The 24,323-nt window shown below is 46.1% G+C and overlaps 1 protein-coding gene across 7 annotated transcripts in view; it reads right to left on the bottom strand.

The window, feature by feature from the left end:
• SLMAP (sarcolemma associated protein) overlaps positions 1 to 24,323 on the bottom strand; it is a 105,810-nt gene that overhangs the window by 66,364 nt on the left and 15,123 nt on the right. For all 7 annotated transcript variants that reach the window (XM_069736668.1, XM_069736666.1, XM_069736671.1 and 4 more), the window contains exons 2-3: positions 6,491 to 6,638; positions 4,572 to 4,644 (exon numbers count right to left, since the gene is read on the bottom strand). In XM_069736668.1, the coding sequence (XP_069592769.1) occupies positions 4,572 to 4,644; positions 6,491 to 6,638 (221 nt within the window). The remainder of the gene's footprint in view (positions 1 to 4,571; positions 4,645 to 6,490; positions 6,639 to 24,323) is intronic.

Here is a 24,323-nt window from a genome sequence, read left to right on the forward strand (position 1 = left end):
AGATGTTCAGGGGGAGAAAAAAAAAAAAAAAATGCTCAAAATATCAGTAGCAAAACTAGAATTTCACATTAACCACGGACTGGGAAGGTGACCGGTAAAGTCGCTGATTGCAGGAGAACCCATTGACATATGTTCCCATTACGGGAATTAAAAGTCGTCTGTACTTAAAGGGACGGCGTTTATTTTCCCCCATGATGTACGCTGGATGGGCTTGAAAGTCACTTTCCCATGAGCGCACAATGATTGAGGGCCGAGATAAGAATCCGCTGACATCAGTCTTCGGCTACGTGATTTGTACAGTTCCCCAGCAAAAATGTCTGCACTGGCAGGTTAATGATCAAACACCTCCAGGAACAAGAGCGATAAACCTGGCGGAAAGATGGAAATAAAAACCCCTGACTGCTGGTAACTGACGGCTTTGTCCAGCACTGAACACTATCGTACAGTTTATATATGGAATATAAGCCACAGAATTAGCTGAGTAACTGTATACAGTCCTAGCTCTAAAGCCGTAATGTGCTTCAGAGCTGCATTCATGATTCTGCTAACAAACACGCGTTCTCTGTCACACAGGGGTCAGTTCGTCTTACATTAGGTTACGGCACGTGGCTGGTGCAAATCTCTTGACTAGTTCAAGCCTCGAGCAGATTTTGAACCCCGCTGGGAGATTACAGCTCTGAAGATTAATGAACTAGAATACAGGATTTTATTTTTTTTAGGTCAATGAAGTGTAATAAAGTAGGCTAAACCCTTTAGCGTTTTTGGAGTTGACGGTTTCCCTTTATTTACCTGCAGATATAGGAGTAATTCACAGGTAAATAGAATTTCAACCCTGTCTGGCCAGATTACTGGAGCAGCAGCTGCAGGGAGAAAAAGTTACATCCTCCCTGAAGCCGCTCGCTTCAGCTCCTCTGGGTGGTGCAGGGAACAGTCACTGTGCTGTAATCCAACCCTGGCACATTGATTGACAGCCTCCTCCGCAGCGTGTGTGAAGAGTGAGCGGTCAATCAGTTTGCCAGGGAGGGATGACCGTGCACTCACTGTGTACGGAGCAGCGACTATCAGTCCTCATAGCTGCACCTCCCCAATGACTGGAGGCGAGTGGGTACAGGAAGGATACCACGGCCTTTTCTTACTGATCCAGTCAGCCCGACAAATAGGATTTAAACGTTATTTACCCCCTATAATTAAAGGTAAATAGGTCGTCTTAACTGACAGGTTCCCCTAAATTGCTAAAATAATGCAATGTACTAGGATTCAGTGTATCCTCCAAGTAGAGGACTGTGGAGTCGGAGGCCATTATGGTGGAGTCGGTGACATGGAAATTGAGCAGTCGGAGGTTTGGCTTACCGACACCACCACCCTGCTCACAGCAGCTCTTTCCTCCGATAAGTAAAGTAGGTGACTTTACAGTATAACTACTAGGACGGACTATCAATAGGAAATTGGTAGAATTCAAATGCGCGACCTCATCTGACTGAGCCCTATCCACCAACTATTGAAAAGGAGCTGCTGTGGGCAGTCCATCCATTGTAACTTCTCCTCCATAGTTTACAAGAGACCGCGCCATACCATCAGTGACGACCAAGTCTGGCATTACCGTTCTCAAAATCTGTACCTTAGCTTCACTATAACTGAAAGCCGGCGGCTCCTGGGAAGAATGAAGTCTATTTTCTCCCAGTAGCTGCTCGTTCAGTACGGCATCCAGGCAGTATAGTACCACTATTAACCTGCAGATTGACCCTATATCCTCAGGTTAATAACGTTTAGGGACGTGAAAGGTTCACATTGCGCACAAAGCCAGGTACCGTAGGAAGGAGATCTGGCGCATGTACAGATAAAGCCACCAGTACAATTTGCTTAGACTTGGAGAAGTATTCTCCGAGAAGATGAGTGGAAGATATTTGCATAGAGTTTGCATAATATTAACCAGAAAACATTGGGGACCTCGGATTCGAGGCTTTGTCCCAGTGAATGATGAGAACATGAACTCGCCCAAGTGTCGCTTCCTATAACCGGAGAGGAAGACTCAAAATAGAGAAGATTCCTTAGTGAATGACATCTACAGAGCAGCGATTTCCTGAGCGCCGATGTCCTACCAAAGCCCCGAAATTCTCAGACTTCTGACCCACGATTTACATGGCCACAGACACAGATTTCTACCAATGATGCAAATCACAATGAGGAAACGCAAGGAAGGAAGAGAGGGAAATAAGAGGATTCGGAGTGTAGGTGTCGGGCGCCATGTGCTGCTGTCGCTCCTCCAATCTGTCTGCGCTGTTGGATTTACACTGGGACGTTTGCTATTAAATACCGAGATCTGACTGCTGAAATACTACATGACAAACACTTCAGTATGCGGCTCCTGGGGAGAATTCATTTACGTATATTATTCAACAGAGACATAATGAAGAAAATTTAAAAAAAAAAAAAAAATTAGGAATTTTAAGCTGTCTATACGGGCATGTAGGTCATAAGAAGATGAATTAAATGATACCATATTTCTGATCTGATGTCTTATTCCATTAAAATATAAATATACATATATAAATCTCTCAACATTCTTCTAATATGTAAATGAGCTGTTAAAATCTATGGGCCGGACATAGATCTCCACAAGAATCTGCCTCCAGAGCTTATTTTAAATGAAAAAGGTAATGTCTCCATTCCTGTACAATAAGCTCTGGAGGCAGATTCTCAGGGAGATCCATATCCAGCACATAGATCTTAACATAAAAGAATGGAGGAGTTACCAGGGTGAGACATGTAGGTCGGGAGAGAAGACTGTCAGTTCTTATAGGTCTCACCCTTTTCATTTAAAATAAGCTCTGGAGGCAGATTCTTAGGTAGATTTATGTCCGACCCATAGATCTTAGCTCATTTACAAAATAAGAAAAAAACATTGATTTCTCTGGAATAAGACAGATATCACAGATATCAAGGTATCGTTTTATCCAACTTTCTATGACCTACATGCTCATATAGACGACTTAGGAGGGCTGATCCTACTGACCGATTCCATTTAAGTGACACATACAAGAGACACACAGAAATTAAAGAAACGTCTGCCACCATTTTCTTGCATACACAACCACGGGGGTGGTGCTTTAGGTTCTTATTGCAGGACATGCTACCACGGTGTAGGGAAGAATGTTTGTAATTAGCATCATTTTCTATCTTACTCCTATGCTACATGATATTTCTTCCATGGACTCCCTCCTACGTTGAGAGATTTACCATGAGCGGCACTAAATATTGTAGGAATTTTTAATATGAGGGTCTGCGACTGCCAATTTTATGGAGGCCACTGAAGGTGAGACTTTTCCAGCTGCCACCGCATCTGGTGATGTTCCAGTGTCATCACAGCAACGTACTACAAAACCCAGAAGACCCGGATAATAAGAGGTGTAAGGAATGCAGATGCAAAATCCTAAAGAACCACCACTGACACACCTGCCGTGCATGGGGAAGGATGCTGAAAGGGGTTGTCCAGACTTGGGGCTCAAGTCTGCAGTCACTATGCGAATCCTTACAGCGCAAAGTGTGCGTACCATCAGGACTCTCTGGTTCAGGCATATGAACGCAAGATGTGATTTGCATACATGCGGTCACATGCAAGCTAGACACGTGCGGTCACATGCAAGCTAGACACGTGCGGTCACATGCAAGCTAGACACGTGCGGTCACATGCAAGCTAGACACGTGCGGTCACATGCAAGCTAGACACGTGCGGTCACATGCAAGCTAGACACGTGCGGTCACATGCAAACCAGACACGTGCGGTCACATGCAAACCAGACACGTGCGGTCACATGCAGACCAGACACGTGCGGTCACATGCAGACCAGACACGTGCGGTCACATGCAAGCTAGACACGTGCGGTCACATGCAAACCAGACACGTGCGGTCACATGCAAACCAGACACGTGCGGTCACATGCAAACCAGACACGTGCGGTCACATGAAAGCCAGACACGTGCGGTCACATGCAAGCTCGACACGTGCGGTCACATGCAAACTAGACACGTGCGGTCACATGCAAACTAGACACGTGCGGTCACATGCAAACTAGACACGTGCGGTCACATGCAAACCAGACACGTGCGGTCACATGCAAACCAGACACGTGCGGTCCCGCTCAATACAAGTGATTTGAGCTAGGCCAGACACGTCTAGTTGGAATGTGGCTGGAAGTATGCAAATCCAATACTTATTTCAAATGAGCGCCCGCTCCCGACAACTGAGAATCCTGACACAGTGTGCAGTGTGAGGACTCAAGTGTGACTTAATCCCCAAGCCTGGACAACCCCTTTAATACAGATGCCCCAGCATAAGCCACTCACACAGATTACAGCCCACTAGTGACGCATCTTTAATACCAAGCAGCCACTGGCTCGGATCCTTCCTTGACAAGCAGGACAGGACGCCATTACTACTGGTTACACAGCAGCGAAAAGAGGATCATTGTATGAGAAATGGCTGCACCCGGAGATGATCACTTTTCCTGCTCAGCTGTGGGTAAAGCCGTTGAGCAAACATTTTATTGCATATTCTAACAACAGACACTTACTCGGACCGTCGTCTCGCCTCTAATCCATCTGGCAAAAACAGCTTTACTGTGGACACTATGCAGCCATGGGTCACTGCAGGGAAGAAAAGGCAAAAAATATTCATATGCATCACTGACAACATAATAGCATACAGTGGCATGTAAAAGTTTGGGCACCCCTGGTCAAAATTACTATTGTTGTGAACAGTTAAAGCTGAAATGATCTCTAAAAGGGACTAAAGTTAAAATATGACATTTCCTTTGAATTTTAGGCAATTTGTATTTTTTTTTTATCTTTTACCTTTTAAAAATTACAAAAAGAAACATGGGCTGATGAAAAAGTTTGGGCACAAAGCTTCTAGACAGCAGCTGTCTAGAAATCTGAAAATGGAAATGTTGGAAGTCCTCAAAGCAGAAGGCTATTAGAAGACCGCAAATTGTTTTCAAGTTGCCTTTTCCTCAGTTTGAAAGGTCATTAAGAAATTACATTTTTTTTTAGATTATTAAAAACAGTGGAGGTCAAGATAAGGTCTGGAAGACCAAGCAAAATTTTAGTGAGCTGCTCTCATAATTGCTAGACAGTCAAATCAGAACCCCCGCTTGACTGCAAAAGACCTCCAGAAAGATTTAGCAGAGTTCTGGTACATTGTTCTACTGGCCTTCATGGAAGAGTCATCAGAAGAAAACCTCTAAAATTCAGAATTACAAGTATGCAGAAGAACATCTAAACAAGCCTGATGCATGTTGGAAACAAGTCCTGTGGACCGATGAGACTAAAATAGAACTCTTTGGCCACAATTATCCAAGGTATGTGTGGAGAAAAAAGGACACCGATTTTCAGGAAAAGAACATCTCGCCAACCATTAGGCATGGGAGAGGATCAATTATGTTTTGGGGTTGTGTTGCAGCCAATTGCACGGGGAACATTTCACGGGTAAAGGTAAGAGTGGATTCAATGAAATTTCAACAAATTATTGATGCAAACAACACCATCTAAAAAAAAGCTGAAGTTGAAAAGAGGAAGAGGATGGCTTCTACAAATGACGACCTGAAAAGGCGCAAGCTGAAGGTTTTACAATGGCCCTCACAGTCCCCTGATCTGAACATCATTGAAAATCTGTGAATAGCAGTGCATGCAAAATGACCCAGGAATCTCCAGAACTGGAAGAATTCTTCAATGAAGAATGGATGAAAATCCCTCAAGCAAGAATGGTCTGGCTACAAAAAGCGTTTCCAAGCTGTTCTACTATCAAAAAAGGGGGGTGCTGCTAGGTACTAACCAAACTGGGTGCCAAAACTTTTGCATCAGTCCATTTTCCTTTTGGTAATTTTTAAAATGTAAAAGAAATATATATTTTTTTACCTAACATACGGAGGAAATTGGTCATCTGTAACGTTAGACCTTTTTAGAGATAATTTCATCTTCAACTTGCTTAACTGTTTACAACAACAGTAATTTTTAACCAAGGGTGCCCAAACTATTACATGTCACAGTACTAAAAAAAAAGCTCTAAAAAGGAAGGGAGAAACAATATTGCTTATAACAACAAAAGGGTAAAACGTCTCTTCTTGGATCATGCGTGGTCACAGGAGTCATATTAAGCAAGTTGACAGTTTCGGCCCCTGCGCGGCGCATCATGGCAATTCCTGGGCGATGTAACACACAGCAGGTGCCGTCAGGTCTCAGCTATGACGCCTGATGCCGGCTGATGTCCATTACATACGCCGTAGTAGGATCTCATGTTACCCTGGAGTGGACATATGACACACTGTCACCTCTAAGTGCAGAACTCGGACCTCCAGGGACAGGAACGTAAAGTGGTTCTCAAAATGATCAACATCAAACCATCTGAGAAGGATGTGGCTCCTCGGCCGTGACTTCAGAATTCTCCAAGTTACTAGGAGGATGTGGTTTAATAATTCCGGAAATAAACACGTACCTTTCCTGGTGTTTTCTGTTACATCGACCCCAAACTGAATGATGTCCCCCGATAGGATCTCACACGGCGGGCTCTCCTCAGACCCTCGACTCAACCTCTGGCTGTTTATGAAGGTACCATTACTGCTCTTAGTGTCTTGAAGGTAGAACTGGAAGAAAATAAGGAGACGAATAAGCAAAAAGGCACAGACCAATGGAGAAGACGACTAAAACATGGATTTATTTCCCAACTCGTCGGACAAGTTATTAAAAGTGTTTCTCACATTAGAGGACCGGCCCTTTCACAGATTACATCAATAACCCATTGATTTGAATGGTCACTGTGTAATGCTGCATCTCTCCTGTGGTGGCGCTATAGAGATATTAAAGGCTATGCCCCAATCTGTCCAAAGTCCTTTGTTACGAAGGCAATGTCTGCCCCCTCCTAAGAACATGGCCATGAATAAAGAATAGGATCTAACCGTCCTCCTAGAGCAACTTCTCCCAAGGATCCGGGGCAAGGTGGTGATGCACGATGGAGCAAAAGTGGCAACTAAGTGACGCGGTGAACAAAACATTGATATTTTGGGGCCGCGTCTAGGAAACTTTCCAGATTTCAATCCCATCGAGAAACTGATTAATCTACAAAAACAGGAGAACATCATGAACTGCATTGTCCTCCCTGAGATAAGCTGCAGGCCGACGTGTTGGTCGACAGCTTCTCGTGGAGGAGGCGAGCACTCAGCCGAAAGGTCGTTCCTGCACATGGCAGTCAGCCGAGATGACAGCAATCTAATGTGTAGTGCAATATTACAGGTGACTAGTAGAGAAGAGTGAATCAATGGGCGAGACCATTGTCCAGCAGCCACGTCAGTATTTGGTGGCCGTTACACGGGATCCCCAGCTCCTCTTCCGATCAGTGCGGCTGGGGCAACAATGACGTTGCGGTGGGCCTACACACCAAAAGAGGTGCCGAGGAGTCCAAGTGAAGTGGCCATTGCCTTTAAAAACACATGACCCCCACAGATTACAGGAGATCACTGTGGGTTCTGCCTATAGTCAATGAGTCCTTCTAAAAAGTTGGATTTTTCTGCAGCCGAGAACCCCTCATTTTACTATGCCTCCATCATAAGTTATTAAAAAAATAAAAGAAACCCATGATGTTTGGTCCAGATAGAGGACTTCAGCAGTCGCACGTCGCCGCTATGTATGGATTTAAAAACGGAGTTGTAAGGATAATGAAAGCCCCAGGGAGTTGTGCACAAAATATAAGCAAAATGAACACAAAGGAAATGTCAGATATTGTTCGCCACTTATTTGCGGTGTTGTTTTACGAGTTGTTTTAATTGATGAAGCATAACTGCATAGTGATCACCTACTCAATGCAAAAAAAAAAAAAAAAAACTAATAAAAAAAGCAAATAAAAACTGAACTTCATCAGCCGTAACATCAATAGAACTAATTAGTGATGAGCTAGCGTGCTGGGATAAGGTGTTATATGAGCATGCTCTGGTGCTAACCGGGTGTCTTCGGCGTGCTCGAATAATATGTTCTAGTCCCTGCGGCTGCATATCTCGTAGCTGTTCAACAACCTAACAAACAGTAAATCCCTGCATGTGTTGCTTCGCTGCTGTCGAACAGCCGTGAGACATTAGTATTCGAGCACGCCGAAAACACTATTAGGACCCGAGCATGCTTAGATAACACCTTATCCCAGTATGTTCGCTAATCACTACTAATTATGTATCATGAATGTTGACTTCAACCATTCCCATAGATGTGCACGGGGCGAGTTACTTCCAGCCCTCCACAGCCCACGAGTTTGGGGTTGTCGCTCAGCTTTAGCTCAGTGATAGCAGTAAGCTTATGTCTGCATGATAAAACTCACTTTCTGAACTTAAAAAAAAAATAAATAAAAAAAATGTAAAAACAGCCAACATTGACTTGTGCATCCTAACAGCAGGCGGATGAGAAAAGCTTGGCACAGAGGTAACCCTTCATTAGCTGGGCTGCGTCAGGAGGGATGGCTGATTGCCTGTAATTTCGGGTCTCCGCGCTCCTCCGACGTCCCTCCTCTTGTACTCTATCAGTAATTCTATAGATTCTAAAAGAAGCGGCTTAAATTTAGACTGAAGAACTCAGAGGACGGCATAAGCAGGCACACCGCTAATATTAGCCCGCGGATGAGGGCGAGACGGAGCATCATGGAGGGTTTTGTGGCCAACAAAAAGGTAGTGACCAAATCAGATCTGTTACAACACAAACTGTGCACGTTATTAACCCGATCTCAGAGATCTGAATAGGCAGGTGTACTTACTTTATAAATCCATGGCAAAATATCAGCATAATCCTATCTAAAAGTTTAAACTCAACCTTCATCCATCTATCCTGATTAAAAGCTCCTCAGTGCCCCTCTTCCCTGCTGAGATCTCACACTGCTCAGTACAAGCTGCAGTAATAAGTCAGGCTGGGTGGGCAGAGATTGAATACACTGGGACTCATGAGATCCCTCATTCTTTAACATATACGGCCTTTCTAACAATAATTACACCAGCCTCTTCAGGTCTAAGACATCTACCGTATTATGCATGAAGTTTCCATTGAGAAATTTTGTAAAATATATTTTAAGCTTAATCCAATTTATTTAATTTATAAATTGATCAGAAAATTATGGGAAGAAACTGTTCTTTTTAAGTGAAGACTAACAGAAAACTCACCCTATAGGAGAAAAACAAACAAAAAAAAAAAACACATCAACAAGGTCTATTTAAGAAGGATTAAAATGTTCTTTCTAGCGCCACCTATTGGTGGCCAACTATAGGCGCCACTAGAAAAACGGTTTTCACCTTCTGGAAGAAGGCAAATTTGCATAACAGAGTGCTGGATGTGTTTCAAGGTTAAAGGGAGTCTATCAGGAGGTTTTTGCTATGTAATCTGAGAGCAGCATGATGTAGGGGCAAAGACCCTGATTCCAGTGATGTGACACTTACCTAGGCTGTGTTATTCAGTTTCAATACAATCAGTGCTTTATCAGCAGGAGATTACCACTACAGGACTAGGTGTCTCGTGCTCTGGTCCAACCACACCTCCACCGCTGTCAATATACAGTGTACACGGCCAGTGGGCGGGAATATACAGGGCTCAGCATTCTGAGATCTGCAGCAGAGAAAACTTGCATCACAACTGCTGCACTCAGTAAAGTAAATTGATACATTGCTGGAATCAGGTTCTCTGTCCCTACATCACAAAGCTTTCAAATTACATAATATAAAAAAAAAAACCTGCTGGCAGATTCCTTTTAGTGCACAGTTTCCTGAATTATCTTAGAGGTGCACTTGCCTCAAGGCCATTAAAAAAATGGAGGCAAAACCAGTCCAGTGATCTAATTTCCCAGCACACAAGGGGTAGATTGGTCAATGACATGACTGCAATTTGCTTCCCAACCACTACAGATTAAGGTCCATTTACTGGTGATCTGCCAGTAATGGGTGCCGCTGGCCGGTGTAGCGAGGTGAATGTAGATGGATGAAGAGGAGAGTGCCAAAGATCGTAATCAGGACCAGATGATAAAACGAACGCTTGTTAGACCAACCATTGTCCCGTGTAAAATGCGACCAATCAAGTTGGAAATAAAACGCTGACGTCAACTTATTTGAGATCATAAAATCAGATACCCCCGGTTCATGTGGACGTTGCAGCAGTGCCAAAGTCAGAAAGAGTGGGCAGCGCGAGCGTCCTGGCACCGGTCACAGCATTGATGTAGGTCAAGTGTCACTTGAGGACTTTTAACCAGGAAACTCCGACAACACGAATAAAGCCGACAATCGGGATAAAATCAGGTTTACAAAGCGTTTCCTTCAAGGGGCGGATGAGACACCAGCAGGGAACATGATCAGTAAATCTGGAGTAGCAGAAAGCTCCGTCCTGCACCCAGCCAGGGGTATAAAGGGGCAGGGCAACAATCCGAGAAACAAACCAAAACCTTAATTAGTAAATCCCGGCGGCAAAACAAAAAAGCGAAAACATTCAGCCTGAATGGAACATGTTCCAAATAGACTCAGTATTCACCAAATATCTAATGGAGAAAGATTTCTCCATGGTTTTCACTCTTCCTGCAGTTGGGGTTAATATGTTATTCTTGGGCAATGGTCACGTTGTGGGGTTTGGAGAGTTTTCCCATCGCATGTCCTTTACCGAGAAATGGCGCAGCTTCGTACTTGGCAGGGTGGGCAGGTACTGCAGCCCCCTCCTATTATAGTGAATGGGAAAGCTGCACCCCTTCCCTTCTGTCCCATACTTAATATATAATGGTGTAGGGGGATGGGAATACATAAATAAAGCCTTCTTTGTCTGTCCTGAGGAGGTGCCCGTTGTCTTCCCTCTCCAGGGATGGATACAAGCTGACTGTCCCCTTAACTAAATACAAGCCCATCCTTCGCCCCAATGAATAGAAGACCATCCAGAATGGTGGATAAGTGATTGACAAGTCAACCTACCAAAAAACACAGCTCTCACACATAGGATAGGGGATCACATGCTAATGGCAGGGGGCTGACTGCTGGGACCCCTTTGCAACCAGGGTTCTGCAGCCCCATCTCGGTGCTTATGCTAGGTCCATTCAAGACAGGACTACAGAGCCCCATGCTCGGGATCAGTAGGCATCCCACCTGTTGGGACCTCCAGCGATCAGAAAGTTCTGCCATAGTTCATGAATAAAGGATGGATAACTTGATTCATTTCAACTTGTTTCATTCATTCTCTATGGGGCTGCAAGGAAACCATACCATAGGGAATGGAGCGAAGGTCGGGCATGCATGTTGCCACCGAGCTCCCCGTCCCTCCAACCGATGCGGGGTCTGGAGGTCGGACCGCCACCGATCAGCAGGCTATCACCCATCGGCTTGCTTTCACCCCCTTTAAATACTAGCAGCTAACGTCAGTAAGGCTTTGTTCACAAGACTAAAAACAACAAGGATTACAGATGTCTGCGCAGGAATCGGATGTAGAAAAAGCAGAAGCGTAGCACCTGCCATTAATAAGCCTGTGCAGAGGTCTGGCAGATAATGGTTACTCTCACAGCACACTTTGCCGCACAGCTTTCATACTTAAAAGGCTTAAAGGGGCTGTCTGGATCAGAATATGGAAAGCTGAAGTGCTTGCAAAAATTTCATCAGACAGCAAAACGCAACTGATCCTAAAAGGAGTGAATTTTTATTTCCCAAAAATGTGAAGTTTACAGAAAAATCCTCTAAGAGGCTTGTAATAATATAACATCTACAAAGCACCTTATAACAGAGATCATATTTGTAGACAGAGCATTTTTTTCCTCTCTCGTGCTATATTTAAAACATCCCATTCAGCCAACCAAAACCCTTGCTCTGTGCCGCTGAGGGGCAAAAAGCCAGAAACAGTTTTTGTTTGGATAGGTCTCTGGTTTGGCTGGTATCAGGCACTTTGCATACTTGGTAAATATAAGAAAGATAAATTGTAAATAAGTTGAAGTTCACACCCAATCCACTCAAATAGGCGGCTGGAACAGTCAAACCTAAAAAGCAACATGATTTAATGAGGCTTTTAAGACAAGTAGGTAATAGGATAAAACATTCTGTACTGCAACAAGCATAAAAAGCGAGGCGCTCCTGCGAGCCATCATGGGCACGGACATGAGCGGGAGCTGATCGGGTGTTCTCGCTGGCAGGCTGACAATGACGGAGCACATTCCTGGCAGTGATTCTGCAGAGATTGGCAGCTTCTGCCTGACACATTGTAGTGACCGGTAACCCTGCAGGGTGTTGTCACAAGCCTCACAGTGGCTGTTGTGTTAAAAAAAAACATGGAAAACCTTTTTCTCAGACTGTAAACCTCTTGTTTTTTCACACCGTCAAAAGGATAGACATGGATTTACCATACTTTCTGTTAAAGGGAACCTTTAAGTCAATTCCTGCTGCGCAATCCACTGGCGGCACGAATCAGAGCCTGGGTGCACAACTGCAACCGGGTGTATTTACCTCTGGAACGGCAGAAAACAGGCTGAAGATATGGCAGGGGGCTGAGGAAAGGCTAGTCCGGAGGCCTGGAAGGGGGATGAGGCAAGGCTAGTCCGAAGGCCTGGCCGTGGGCTCGAGGCAAGGCTAGTCCGAAGGCCTGGCCGTGGGCTCGAGGCAAGGCTAGTCCGAAGGCCTGGCCGTGGGCTCGAGGCAAGGCTAGTCCGAAGGCCTGGCCGTGGGCTCGAGGCAAGGCTAGTCCGAAGGCCTGGCCGTGGGCTCGAGGCAAGGCTAGTCCGAAGGCCTGGCCGTGGGCTCGAGGCAAGGCTAGTCCGAAGGCCTGGCCGTGGGCTCGAGGCAAGGCTAGTCCGAAGGCCTGGCCGTGGGCTCGAGGCAAGGCTAGTCCGAAGGCCTGGCCGTGGGCTCGAGGCAAGGCTAGTCCGAAGGCCTGGCCGTGGGCTCGAGGCAAGGCTAGTCCGAAGACCTGGCCGTGGGCTCGAGGCAAGGCTAGTCCGAAGGCCTGGCCGTGGGCTCGAGGCAAGGCTAGTCCGAAGGCCTGGCCGTGGGCTCGAGGCAAGGCTAGTCCGAAGGCCTGGCCGTGGGCTCGAGGCAAGGCTAGTCCGAAGGCCTGGCCGTGGGCTCGAGGCAAGGCTAGTCCGAAGGCCTGGCCGTGGGCTCGAGGCAAGGCTAGTCCGAAGGCCTGGCCGTGGGCTCGAAGCAAGGCTAGTCCGAAGGCCTGGCCGTGGGCTCGAGGCAAGGCTAGTCCGAAGGCCTGGCCGTGGGCTCGAGGCAAGGCTAGTCCGAAGGCCTGGCCGTGGGCTCGAGGCAAGGCTAGTCCGAAGGCCTGGCCGTGGGCTCGAGGCAAGGCTAGTCCGAAGGCCTGGCCGTGGGCTCGAGGCAAGGCTAGTCCGAAGGCCTGGCCGTGGGCTCGAGGCAAGGCTAGTCCGAAGGCCTGGCCGTGGGCTCGAGGCAAGGCTAGTCCGAAGGCCTGGCCGTGGGCTCGAGGCAAGGCTAGTCCGAAGGCCTGGCCGTGGGCTCGAGGCAAGGCTAGTCCGAAGGCCTGGCCGTGGGCTCGAGGCAAGGCTAGTCCGAAGGCCTGGCCGTGGGCTCGAGGCAAGGCTAGTCCGAAGGCCTGGCCGTGGGCTCGAGGCAAGGCTAGTCCGAAGGCCTGGCCGTGGGCTCGAGGCAAGGCTAGTCCGAAGGCCTGGCCGTGGGCTCGAGGCAAGGCTAGTCCGAAGGCCTGGCCGTGGGCTCGAGGCAAGGCTAGTCCGAAGGCCTGGCCGTGGGCTCGAGGCAAGGCTAGTCCGAAGGCCTGGCCGTGGGCTCGAGGCAAGGCTAGTCCGAAGGCCTGGCCGTGGGCTCGAGGCAAGGCTAGTCCGAAGGCCTGGCCGTGGGCTCGAGGCAAGGCTAGTCCGAAGGCCTGGCCGTGGGCTCGAGGCAAGGCTAGTCCGAAGGCCTGGCCGTGGGCTCGAGGCAAGGCTAGTCCGAAGGCCTGGCCGTGGGCTCGAGACTAGTCCGAAGGCCTGGCCGGGGCTCGAGACTAGTCCGAAGGCCTGGCCGGGGCTCGAGACTAGTCCGAAGGCCTAGCCGGGGCTCGAGACTAGTCCGAAGGCCTGGCCGGGGCTCGAGACTAGTCCGAAGGCCTGGCCAGGGGCGGGGGGATGGGTCAAGTCTAGTCCGAATATCTGGTCGGTGGTAGAGTCTAGTCCAAAGATCTGGCCAGGGGTCGAGACTAGTCTCAAGATCTGGCCGGTGGAGGAGACTAGACAGAAGATTAACCCAAGGTTTGACAGGTCTCTTGCTAACTACACACATGAAAAATGCCTGTCACTCACCTGCAGCGGAGCTAGGAGATGCTAGATGGGGACGTATGAGAGACCGGATAGGGCAGTATGAACCAGCCGGCAGGTTCGTCTCAAGTCCTTTGCACTGCCATTTTCAGAAGAACTCAGGATGAGTTTCCAAGAAACACAAGCATACAGAATAGTTCTTGGTCCACAAGTTAGGTAATAAATGGATGAGCACTTGGGGTCTGAAAACGACTTGGGGTCTGAAAACGGACCTTTAACCAAATCCAAGAAAAAAGGGGACCCATTGGTGGTAGCGGTCGCGTACAAGGGAGCGGTAACCACATAAGCACATTACCACACCATTAAAGGGGTTTTCTGGTTTTGGAAGAGCAAAAATTAAAAAAAAAACACTGAACTTTACTCACCTCTCCCTCCAAGGATCCAGTGCAGAGTCTCCACCGCTGCTCCTAGTGTCTGTTGTGCACAGCGCTGACACAGAGGATTGATTGGCTGCAGCGTTGTCGATGTGACATCAGCACTAAAGACAATAACAGATACAAAAAGCTGTGGTGGAGACTCAGCCGTGAAACAGAGGAGTAAGTAAAACAGGTTTAAAAAAAAAAAAAAAAAATTACGTCAGGAGACCAAAATTGGAGAACACCTTTAACTCCTCGTTACCGGAATCTATTCAGATCTGTGCACTCAGACTTCCGGTGACCCTGCAGGAAGGTGATAAATGCGTTCAGTAGGAAAGCCCCCTGTGAAGGAATCATAAGCCAGGCAAAATATATATCTGGACAAGTCACTCTCACTTTTATTGAATGACCTTCAGCGCTGACAACAGAGGCTCCATCAGGAACTAAGAGCCTCGGATCACTCTCCAGGGAATAATTGCTGTTCCCACAATGAAGAAGATGGAAATATTAGCTAAAATCTACCCACCCCCAGAGGCCGGGATCACGTGGACATGTAGTAAAGTTTTATGATTGTTCCTAATTTAGATCCCATCTTATCTGGACTGAAAAAAATTCAATAAAGTATCATGAGATCATCTGACAGCTGGCAAATAACGGGCACCTTATACCAGATTATGGAAAAATCCTGAAAAAGGAACTCAAAAAACTAAGTGTTCCAAGACTAACCCCTGAAAACCGCAAACAGTTAATTATTATAGCGCCATTTATTCCATGGCGCTTTACATGTGAGGAGGGGTGTACATAATAAAAACAAGTTGGGAGTTAAAGGGAACCTGTATTGGAGCCTGCCTCCCATAAAAATAATGGGACTTTCTGCAGAAATTCAATGCACCATAGCTTAAGAGCTATATGCAAATCAGTCTGGAAGTGCACTGGGGGCGTGTCCGTACACTTGGGTCTTCCAAATGACACACCCCAGTGCACTTCCAGACTGATTTACATATGAAGGAAGCTTCTCATGACTGGTACACTGGACTTGTATGAAAAGGGTATCATCATAGGCAGAAAAAAAAACACCTAAAAACAAATTACACTACTTCCAAAAGAAGAAGTTTAAAAAAAAAAAAAAAAAAAAACATCATAGTATTTTTTTTGCCAGATATCTGACATGGACAGGACAAGGTGTGGCGATGGCACCAAGCCAAACAAGATCTAACACTTAGCACTGACGAGGGGCAATACCCCGAAACAGTGTCTCAACAAATTAAGATTTTGGTTTTTATCCCAAGTCATGAGACAAGGCTTGTTAGAGGGTCGATATTGACTTTTTAGGATTGCTACTTCCTATAGGTGGGGAGAAATATAGTCCTCTTCCTCTCTGAAGAGACAATTTACATCCTTGGTGACACGAATGCCAGTGATCGCAAGCCCCCAATTTATTAAAGTGGTTGTCTGATCTTCTACAAAAATCGGCGTGCACAGCGCCAGTCTTATGAATCGTGCGCAATGTTTTTATTTATTGGGTGGTAATGTATTTTCAGGAGAAACCCAGTGCTACCCTATCGATGTCAGGCTTCCCATACGTCAAGCATAGTTTTATTGTCACACGTGTCCTGTGGAGTCTGTGAAGACAAAGGGCGAGAACAGATCAACTTACTGAAAGCATTCAGCGAGGGCCACACAATGAAGAGGAAACCTACAAAGAGCAGCGAGACGACAAGACGGATGAACAATAAGGACATGAAGAAATGTGACCGCGCGGCATTTTTTGGGAACTTTTGCAATTTACATTCAGTCCCAATACGGTTTCACATAAGATCAGTGACAGTCCTGATACATGAAGCCTTTTGTCCTTGAAACTCTTCACGGAATTAAAGTTCTCTGCTCGGTGTCAGTGAATAATCCTTAAGCTCTGTGCATAATTCGGGGGGTTTAAAAAACAGATACGCTATGACTGAATGATAGGCTGTGGTCCTGGAGGTGAAAGATTGGAGGTCATGTTCATTCCCATCCATATAGACCATGGTTGTCATTCTCACCATTATCTAAGTTCTGAAATGGTCGAGTATTTCACAACTCCCATGGACCTATAATGAAGACCCCCTGCATGGCCGCCTCATCTACTCCTCACTATGACATGGAAAAATCACGAGCAGCCACCAAACATGGACAAACATGAGTATGGCGGCCGTGCACCTCTAGTCTAAAGACGGGAAGGACTTGTGTGTAGATCAGACAGGATGACCCACATGAACACACTGTAATGACCTGCAACTAAGGGACATTTTCTATATCATGAAAGCAAGCAGAGATCTTGAAAATGGTGCTCTTCGTGTTCCTTATGACTATTCAAAGGGAACACTTCAGAGCACCATTTTCAAGATCTGCTTTACACTGTTCTCATTGCCTACTGCTTTCAACAGCTCCCAGAGAAACCCGTCACAAGCAGAAGCCAGGCAGACAGACTGAAAATGCAGCGCGATACTAATTCCATGCTCTGCAAAGGCATGATAGGAAAAATAACGCGGAAGAATAAGTCAAAATGGCAGATAATACAGACATTAGTATACTCAAGGCACACCTAAGAAACGCTACATATCGTTTAAAGGGGTTGTCCCTATCGGAAAAAAAAAAAGAAAAAAAACAAACTTTGGGCTGCCGGCTCAGTTGTAAAACACAAAACAAGAAGATTTTACTTATCCTCCCCAGGTCCAGCGCGGGGTCTGTTTGGCTGCAGTAGTGACGACATTGCTGCAGCCAAAATCCCAAAAGTCAGCTGCTCGTACTGTCTTCATTAGCAGATAAGACTGAGGTCAGCAAAAAAATGTTTAAAGGGCTCAAACCATTTAATAAAAAAAAAAAAAAAAAAAAACACCAACCATGTATGATTGCTAAAACAAGGATTGCTCCAGCGACGTATCCAAGGTCATTAGCGCCAATATCACAGACGTGCCATGTTGTAAGTTACGTAATCCTACAGAAAACTCATTTTTAACCCAACATTGCATTTTAAAAAAAAAAAGTGATAGGGACAAGTGTTTGGGCTCAGGAGCCCTTATTACATAATGCTGCAATGTGACTGAGGATTTGATCTACTTCCATATACAATGCACCAAGAGGGCCGTGCAGAGGTTACATCATGTCTGTTGCAAAACTACAACTCCCAACATGCCCCGAGAGCTGCAGGCCATCAAAGCATGCTGGGAATTGTAGTTTTGCAACAGTTGGAAAGTCACAGCTTGAGAAACCCTTCACTAGACTATTTGTTCAAAACTGATACAGAGTGATGGACGCCGAAAAACGTCACCATAATTCTTTTTTTGCTTTTTAGCGGGTCTTGCCTCGGGAGACGCAACAACAACGGGCTCCTAATGTCGAATGCGACAACGCGGGAACAAGATTGTACTTAAAGGTTAAATTCTCAGTGTCATCAGGAGGAAATGCTGAAATGTACTGGATGTAGCAACAACATGAACACATGAAGAAAGTCACACAGTGCTGCGAGACATCACGCTACAGTCACTACCTCCTCCAAACTGGGGCGACTGAGCGCCGAGGGTACAGGATCCCCCCATATTACAGAGCCGCGACCCCAATAATACCCGATGATCTCCTGTTTACATTGGCTGCAGACGACAAGGTCTGCTAGTCACCGGCCTTAGTGTTCTGCGCAAGAATGCTGAGGCCAGTGATCGTCTGCAGCGGTCACATGAGATGTAGGAGATGTGACAGGACCACCAGGGAGCCAGCTGGCAAGACGTGATTGGGCAATGTATGATCCAAAATGTCCTCTTTGGAGATAGCGGTCAGCAGACTACTCTCGCTAAACGCGAGCTGATCATTCAGGTTTTCAATGAAGAAAACGCTACTGGGGTGGTGGAAGACCCCCATAGGTACCAAATAATCTGCTGGCTTTTATCTAGTGTTTATGGAGGACTTTATTCCACCAGATCACAACTGATCGAGGAGGGTCGCAGCTGGCAGGACAGGGTAAGGGTGGTCCGATCAGAAAACCCATTAAATGGCCAATAAAATTCCTGATTCGCTGGGCCGGCCTGCTTTGCATTTGATGGGATCGGTTGACGATCTATTCAATTTCAGGCCCTTTTCCCTCTTCACATTTGGGGGATTCGAGTCAGGCCACCCGATCCTTTCGTTCTGCAGAACTTGGAGAGAGCATTGAAACCCGTGATCGCTCAGTGAACGCTGATGTAGACGGAGGCTAGTTGTTCGGCCGGCGGCCATCTAATAGGTGTGCACATATGTACACGGCGATCTCGGTACGCTTCATGGCAGCCGGGCAAATCATCTTGGATTATCTGACCTAAATAATCATTGAGAGAAAAAAAAAAAAAAAAGTGGATTTGCAAAATGGCATCAATGAGCAGGATCGCCATTTAGGAAGAGAGTTTGTTTGCTCATAAAGGGAAATTTCTCATTAATTTTTTTTTTTTGTATTTATTTTTTTTAAATTTATTTAAAGAGCTCAGATATCAAATAAAAAAAAAAGGTTCAGTAACGAGAACAGCAGCCAAGCAGCCGGGAGTAAGGGACTAAACTATGGTCTGAACTTGTAGCCCAGTGCACGGGCCGGGCGATCTCCGGGGAAATTAGGAAACAAGAATACCGGAAACTCAATTGGTGAAACGTCTGCACTTGGAAACGACGTGGAATGAAATCATGTAAATAAACAGGAGGATTTTTCTGCCTGCGAAGCAGAACAGGAAACAGTCCCAGCGCTGCCTTTGATCTAATCACTTGGCCCACGCTGCGGACTGCAGGACTCCATCGCATGAATCAACGCTGGAGGGACTGGTGCCCGGGAATCTGCGGCTTCATCCACCGAGAAGATAGGAGGACGGAGCGGCTATGTCACCGGAACATCACGAATCGGAGCCGACCAGGCACAATGACAATAGAGGGTCCCGTTACGTACCGGTCGTCCGATCTGTGGACAGCACGGTACAGAGAAGGAGCTGAGCAGAAGATGATGTAGGTTAGTTGGAAAAAAAAAAATCCTTGTTTGTGCATGTAAGAGTCCAGTGGGCGGTCCTACTCTGTGACTGCCAAGATATCTGTGAATCACTGAGTAGGACCGCCCACTGGACTTTTACATACAAATACCAGGGATTTCCATGAAGTACAAGTTTTATTAAAACTTTTCCCACGAAAATATCTATCAATCAGTCCAGCTCTTCGCTCTAACAGGAAAAAAAAAAAAAAAAAAGCAGTGCTCAGAATGGGCAGCTGTTTAAAACCCCGCCCATTCACCTGATTGGCAGCTTCCTCTATACACTGACAGCACGCTGCCAATCAGTGATGGGGGCGGGGTTACTGCACAAGGACTAGATGGCACAAGACAACTGGTCCTCTAGTGATAATATCCTGCTGAGAAAACGCTGATTGTATTGAAACTACAGCACACAGCCTAATAACTGATAAATTGCCGGAAACAGGCTCGCTGCCCCCTACATTAATGCTGCGCTCAGATTAAATACCAAAATGCTGCTGACAGATTCCCTTTAAAAAGGGTTGTCCAAAAACACGTTGTCACTTATCCACAGGATAGGTGATAACTTGCTGATCGTGGATGTCCCAAAAATCGGAGCAGAGGTGAATTTTTTGTCCCCGACTGGGAACTTCTCAGTCATAAAATGGAGCGGCAGGTCAAATGCCAAACCTCTGCTGCACCCCAACCTCTGCTGCATTCATTCTCTATGGGGCTGCTGGAGATGCAGAGTAGCCCCATATTGAATAAAGGGAACAGCAGAGGCGTCTGCAGATCTGTCCATGTACTAGCAATAAAACCCCTATTAAGCAACAAGTTATTAGCCATCATGTGGATAGATAGTAAATCATTGCCAATGGACAACCCCCTATTAGAAAGGTGCTCATGAGTGAAAGACCCCTGCACCCAAATTGTGGATAACAGGAGGGGGGGCGGATGCTGCCGACTACATCTCTGCACAGTATAGCTATTCCAGCACTGTAATGGTTAATGATTAATAGTCGGCACAAAGCCTGACTTCACATACTGACAGATCACATTTGTCACATAAAAGACATTTTGACAAGTCTAAAAGCATAAGGAGCCGGCTCTGGAAATCCCAACTAAGCGCTTCACTCCTCTTAGCGATTACACGTCCTACACTAGACTGTCCCCAAATCCTCGCACCCCGCAGGTGACACGTCCTACATAGACACGGACAGGCATTACCGGCAGTCTGTTTTGTTTTTTTTTTGTTTTGTTTTTTACATGTTTCTGAGACATCATATTATAGAGCGGTGGATCAAATCAGGAAAAATATCCAATGCTTTCAGTCATTTGTCCACTGACTATTTAAAGAGTAAGCTTCTCCATACACCACAACGGTCAGCCGGACAATCATCGCTCCCTATCCAATTTACCGTACAAAATAATACAGGGCTGAACGCTCATGTATTCTCAGTGGGGACAGAGCCATCGACAAACACGAATACTAAGTGCAAGGATCGGGCATATTGACTCAGCATGCCCAATCCTTCCCTGCACTGTCATCATCTGCTAAGGGAAGGTTGAGCGGCTCCCATATTAGATATTACATCAGTACAGTCGGTCTCCATTAATCTAATGAGTATGGGGGGCCTTTTGATTTTGAAACTGGCTGCGGAGACACGCTTCTCCGGTAAAGTGGTCATGACAATATTTTTCGGGTTAGTAGTAGTTGTGCACGATATCCATCATGTGCGCAGAAAGCAGCAGCGAAAGCATGGGGCTGCGAGACCCCGGCTATCTTCTGAGCCGCGGCCCTTACAGGGCTATTCCCATCTCTAAGATCCTAGTAGGTGTAGTAATAATAATATTAGCAAATACCCCCAATTAGAAATGTAGTATAGTTCTTCTGATTAGCCAAGTTGTTTACTCCAAGTGCAAAGCGTGGCTGTAGCTTAGATATCCATGGTTATGACCGCTAAAAACTGTTACAATATGGGTGGTCGTAACTATGGATACCTGGGGTAAGTGACGAAGCGAATCAGAAGAACTATACATTTCTAAGTGGAGGGATGTGCTAACATTATTGTCATTATACCCACTTCATATTGGGATAAGAGCTTGGAGATGGGAATACCCCTTTGAGTCTCAGAGAGTAGGATCTCAATCCAGGCCAACAATGATCATAAAGTGATGGCATATCCATCTATGTATCATCCATTTATGAGATTGGGATAACTGACAGCAAGCAGAGATCTTGAGAAGCATGAGGAATAATTAAAAAAAAATACTGGAAAACGGGATAAGGAGAAAAAAAAAAGTCTGCTTTCTTCCTCAAAACAGTGCCACACCTGTCCACATGTGGTATTGCACTTTAGCTTCATTCACATGACTGGAGGTGGCCGGCTGTGGACAGATGGATCTCCAGAACAGAAGGCAGCCATGTTTTCCGATCCCATAAAAAAACGCCCTAATTTTGTAGGGTAAGGTGGCAGTCACTCACGACTCAGACCGAGGAATAGTACACATATTGGGGAACACTGACATCTACTGACCCATTCACCATGGGGTCAGTTCCTGCACACGCTGGGGCTCGCCGTGTGCCGTCTTTGGCAGATGAGCTTATGGAGAATCATCTTATGGCCGCTAATCTCCATAGAACTGCGGGCGATGCTCTTAATTCTTGATTTCAGGATGACCAGTGCAAACCATGGAAGGAGGAAGCATTTTGAGGACGCACACGGGTATATTGGCTGCAAATAGCTCGGCATCTGCGGTCACCATTAATCCTCGACACATCTCCGGTCACCGCAGCTGGGATCAGACTCCTCGGGTCACAGACGGGATCTGCACTAAGGCCGTGTTCACATTTGTAAGTAATGCCCACAATAAGAAGTGATGGCTCATTCCTTTTGTGAATTAATCCCTTTGAATGACAAAAGGGCTGATCTACGTACGGGATCATCTGGCATGCCCGCAGCAAAAAAATAAAATCAAGCTTGGCCATGGATTTCCGCTGCAGATTGATAAATGCGTGTCTGATTTGCCATATTCAGAATCTGAACATGTGAACAAAGCCTTCAGTTTGCAGAAAAGGGGGGTCCATCAGAGATCCCAAATTTTAAAGGGATTAGCTGTGAAGAGCATCTCGCGCTCTGGAGGACCTGACCTGTCCTGTATTACACAGGCGACTTCCTGATTATTAATGGGCACAGTGTAATGCTTATTTTCTCCTGCGGAGGCGCTGCAGGGAAACGGAACACTTAACACCAGGCTTCCCCAGCAGGAGGTCACTGTGATCAGCCTAGAATTTAAAAAAAAAATCCATCTAACAAAAAGGGATTGTCCAGAGTGGAGAACCCCTTTAAAGGGATTGTCCAGTCCAGCACAACTCTGCATCGATGAGGTTATATCCTCCTACACCGTCAGCACAATACCTAGTGCGTTGGGTCATAAAGTCATCGGCATCGCTCTCTTCTGATGCAGAGGTAGCAGCGCTGGATAACCCCTTTAAGAATGGCCATTGTACTCTATGTGTACACCCTCTCCAGCTTGGATTCAGCCATACATGCCCATAGTGACAGCAGCATACGCTGGGAGTATACTCTGGCTACACTCCTTTACATGACTTCATCCAGCCCTTTAACTCCATTACTAGGAAGACGTCACCAGCTAAACATGCACAAGAGCTTTAAAATAACACCCCAGACACCGCCAGGGCCATTAGCACCCCGCCTTGTACAGCCACGATCACACTTAATTGAAAAAAGGCCTTTCTGATGGAGGCGGGCAAGAAAGTGTAAAGACCGGGCTAGAAAATGTAAGTGGTGCACGGAGCCACCGGCCGGCGCTGACCCCCGGACAGGGAGGAGAGCCCGCGAGTCAGTAATCCACAACAGCTCGTCATCGATATGTAAAAACCATGGACGACAGAACAAGATCCTGCAATTTCTTGTGCAGATAAAATAAAATAATGCTTTACAGCTGAGCTGGAGGAATCCTGCCTGTACCTTACAGAAGCAGCGTGCGCCCACCACCGTCCCACAGCCCCCCTCCCACCAGGACATCATCATGTCGACGACTACTGCAGTTATCTCCAACACTGACACATGATGGTTAACGTACTCTGAACCACAGATCGGCGGGTTACAAAATGCAAAAATACAAGGCACGGGGTATAGGTGCCCTCACTAGAATTAAAAAAAAAAATAATAATAATAATAATAATAATAATAATAATATATATATATATATATATATATATTATCAGCTGGCTCCTTTCACGTTGTTTTGTAAAGGATGGTTAATGACAGATACATATCTCTTATTAGCCATCAACATAAAAGCAGCTGGACGGTAATAGATAGGATATCGCACAGGTCCACTAATAGTCCCATCAGGACTTAAAGTGACTGTCCATTCAGCAGGTCAAAAACGACATAAAAGGTCTGTACCTACAGGTGAGGATTGATATTTATTTTCCTCCACTTTTGGCTGCTTTTTTAGCTCCATTAGGACACAGCTGTGATGAGTGACTACTGCTTAGATTCAATACCAAGAGGAAGTCTAAGGTAGTCTGAGACACGCCCCCGACTCCTCATTGGTTCAGGCCCCAGCTCTAGAATTTCTACTACCACTGATTGGCTGCCGTGTATTATCACAGGCCCAAGCAGGAAGTTAGGGCACATTTCTA

The sequence above is a fragment of the Ranitomeya imitator genome, chromosome 8 (assembly GCF_032444005.1).
Source record: "Ranitomeya imitator isolate aRanImi1 chromosome 8, aRanImi1.pri, whole genome shotgun sequence".
NCBI classification, from domain to species: Eukaryota; Metazoa; Chordata; class Amphibia; order Anura; family Dendrobatidae; genus Ranitomeya; species Ranitomeya imitator.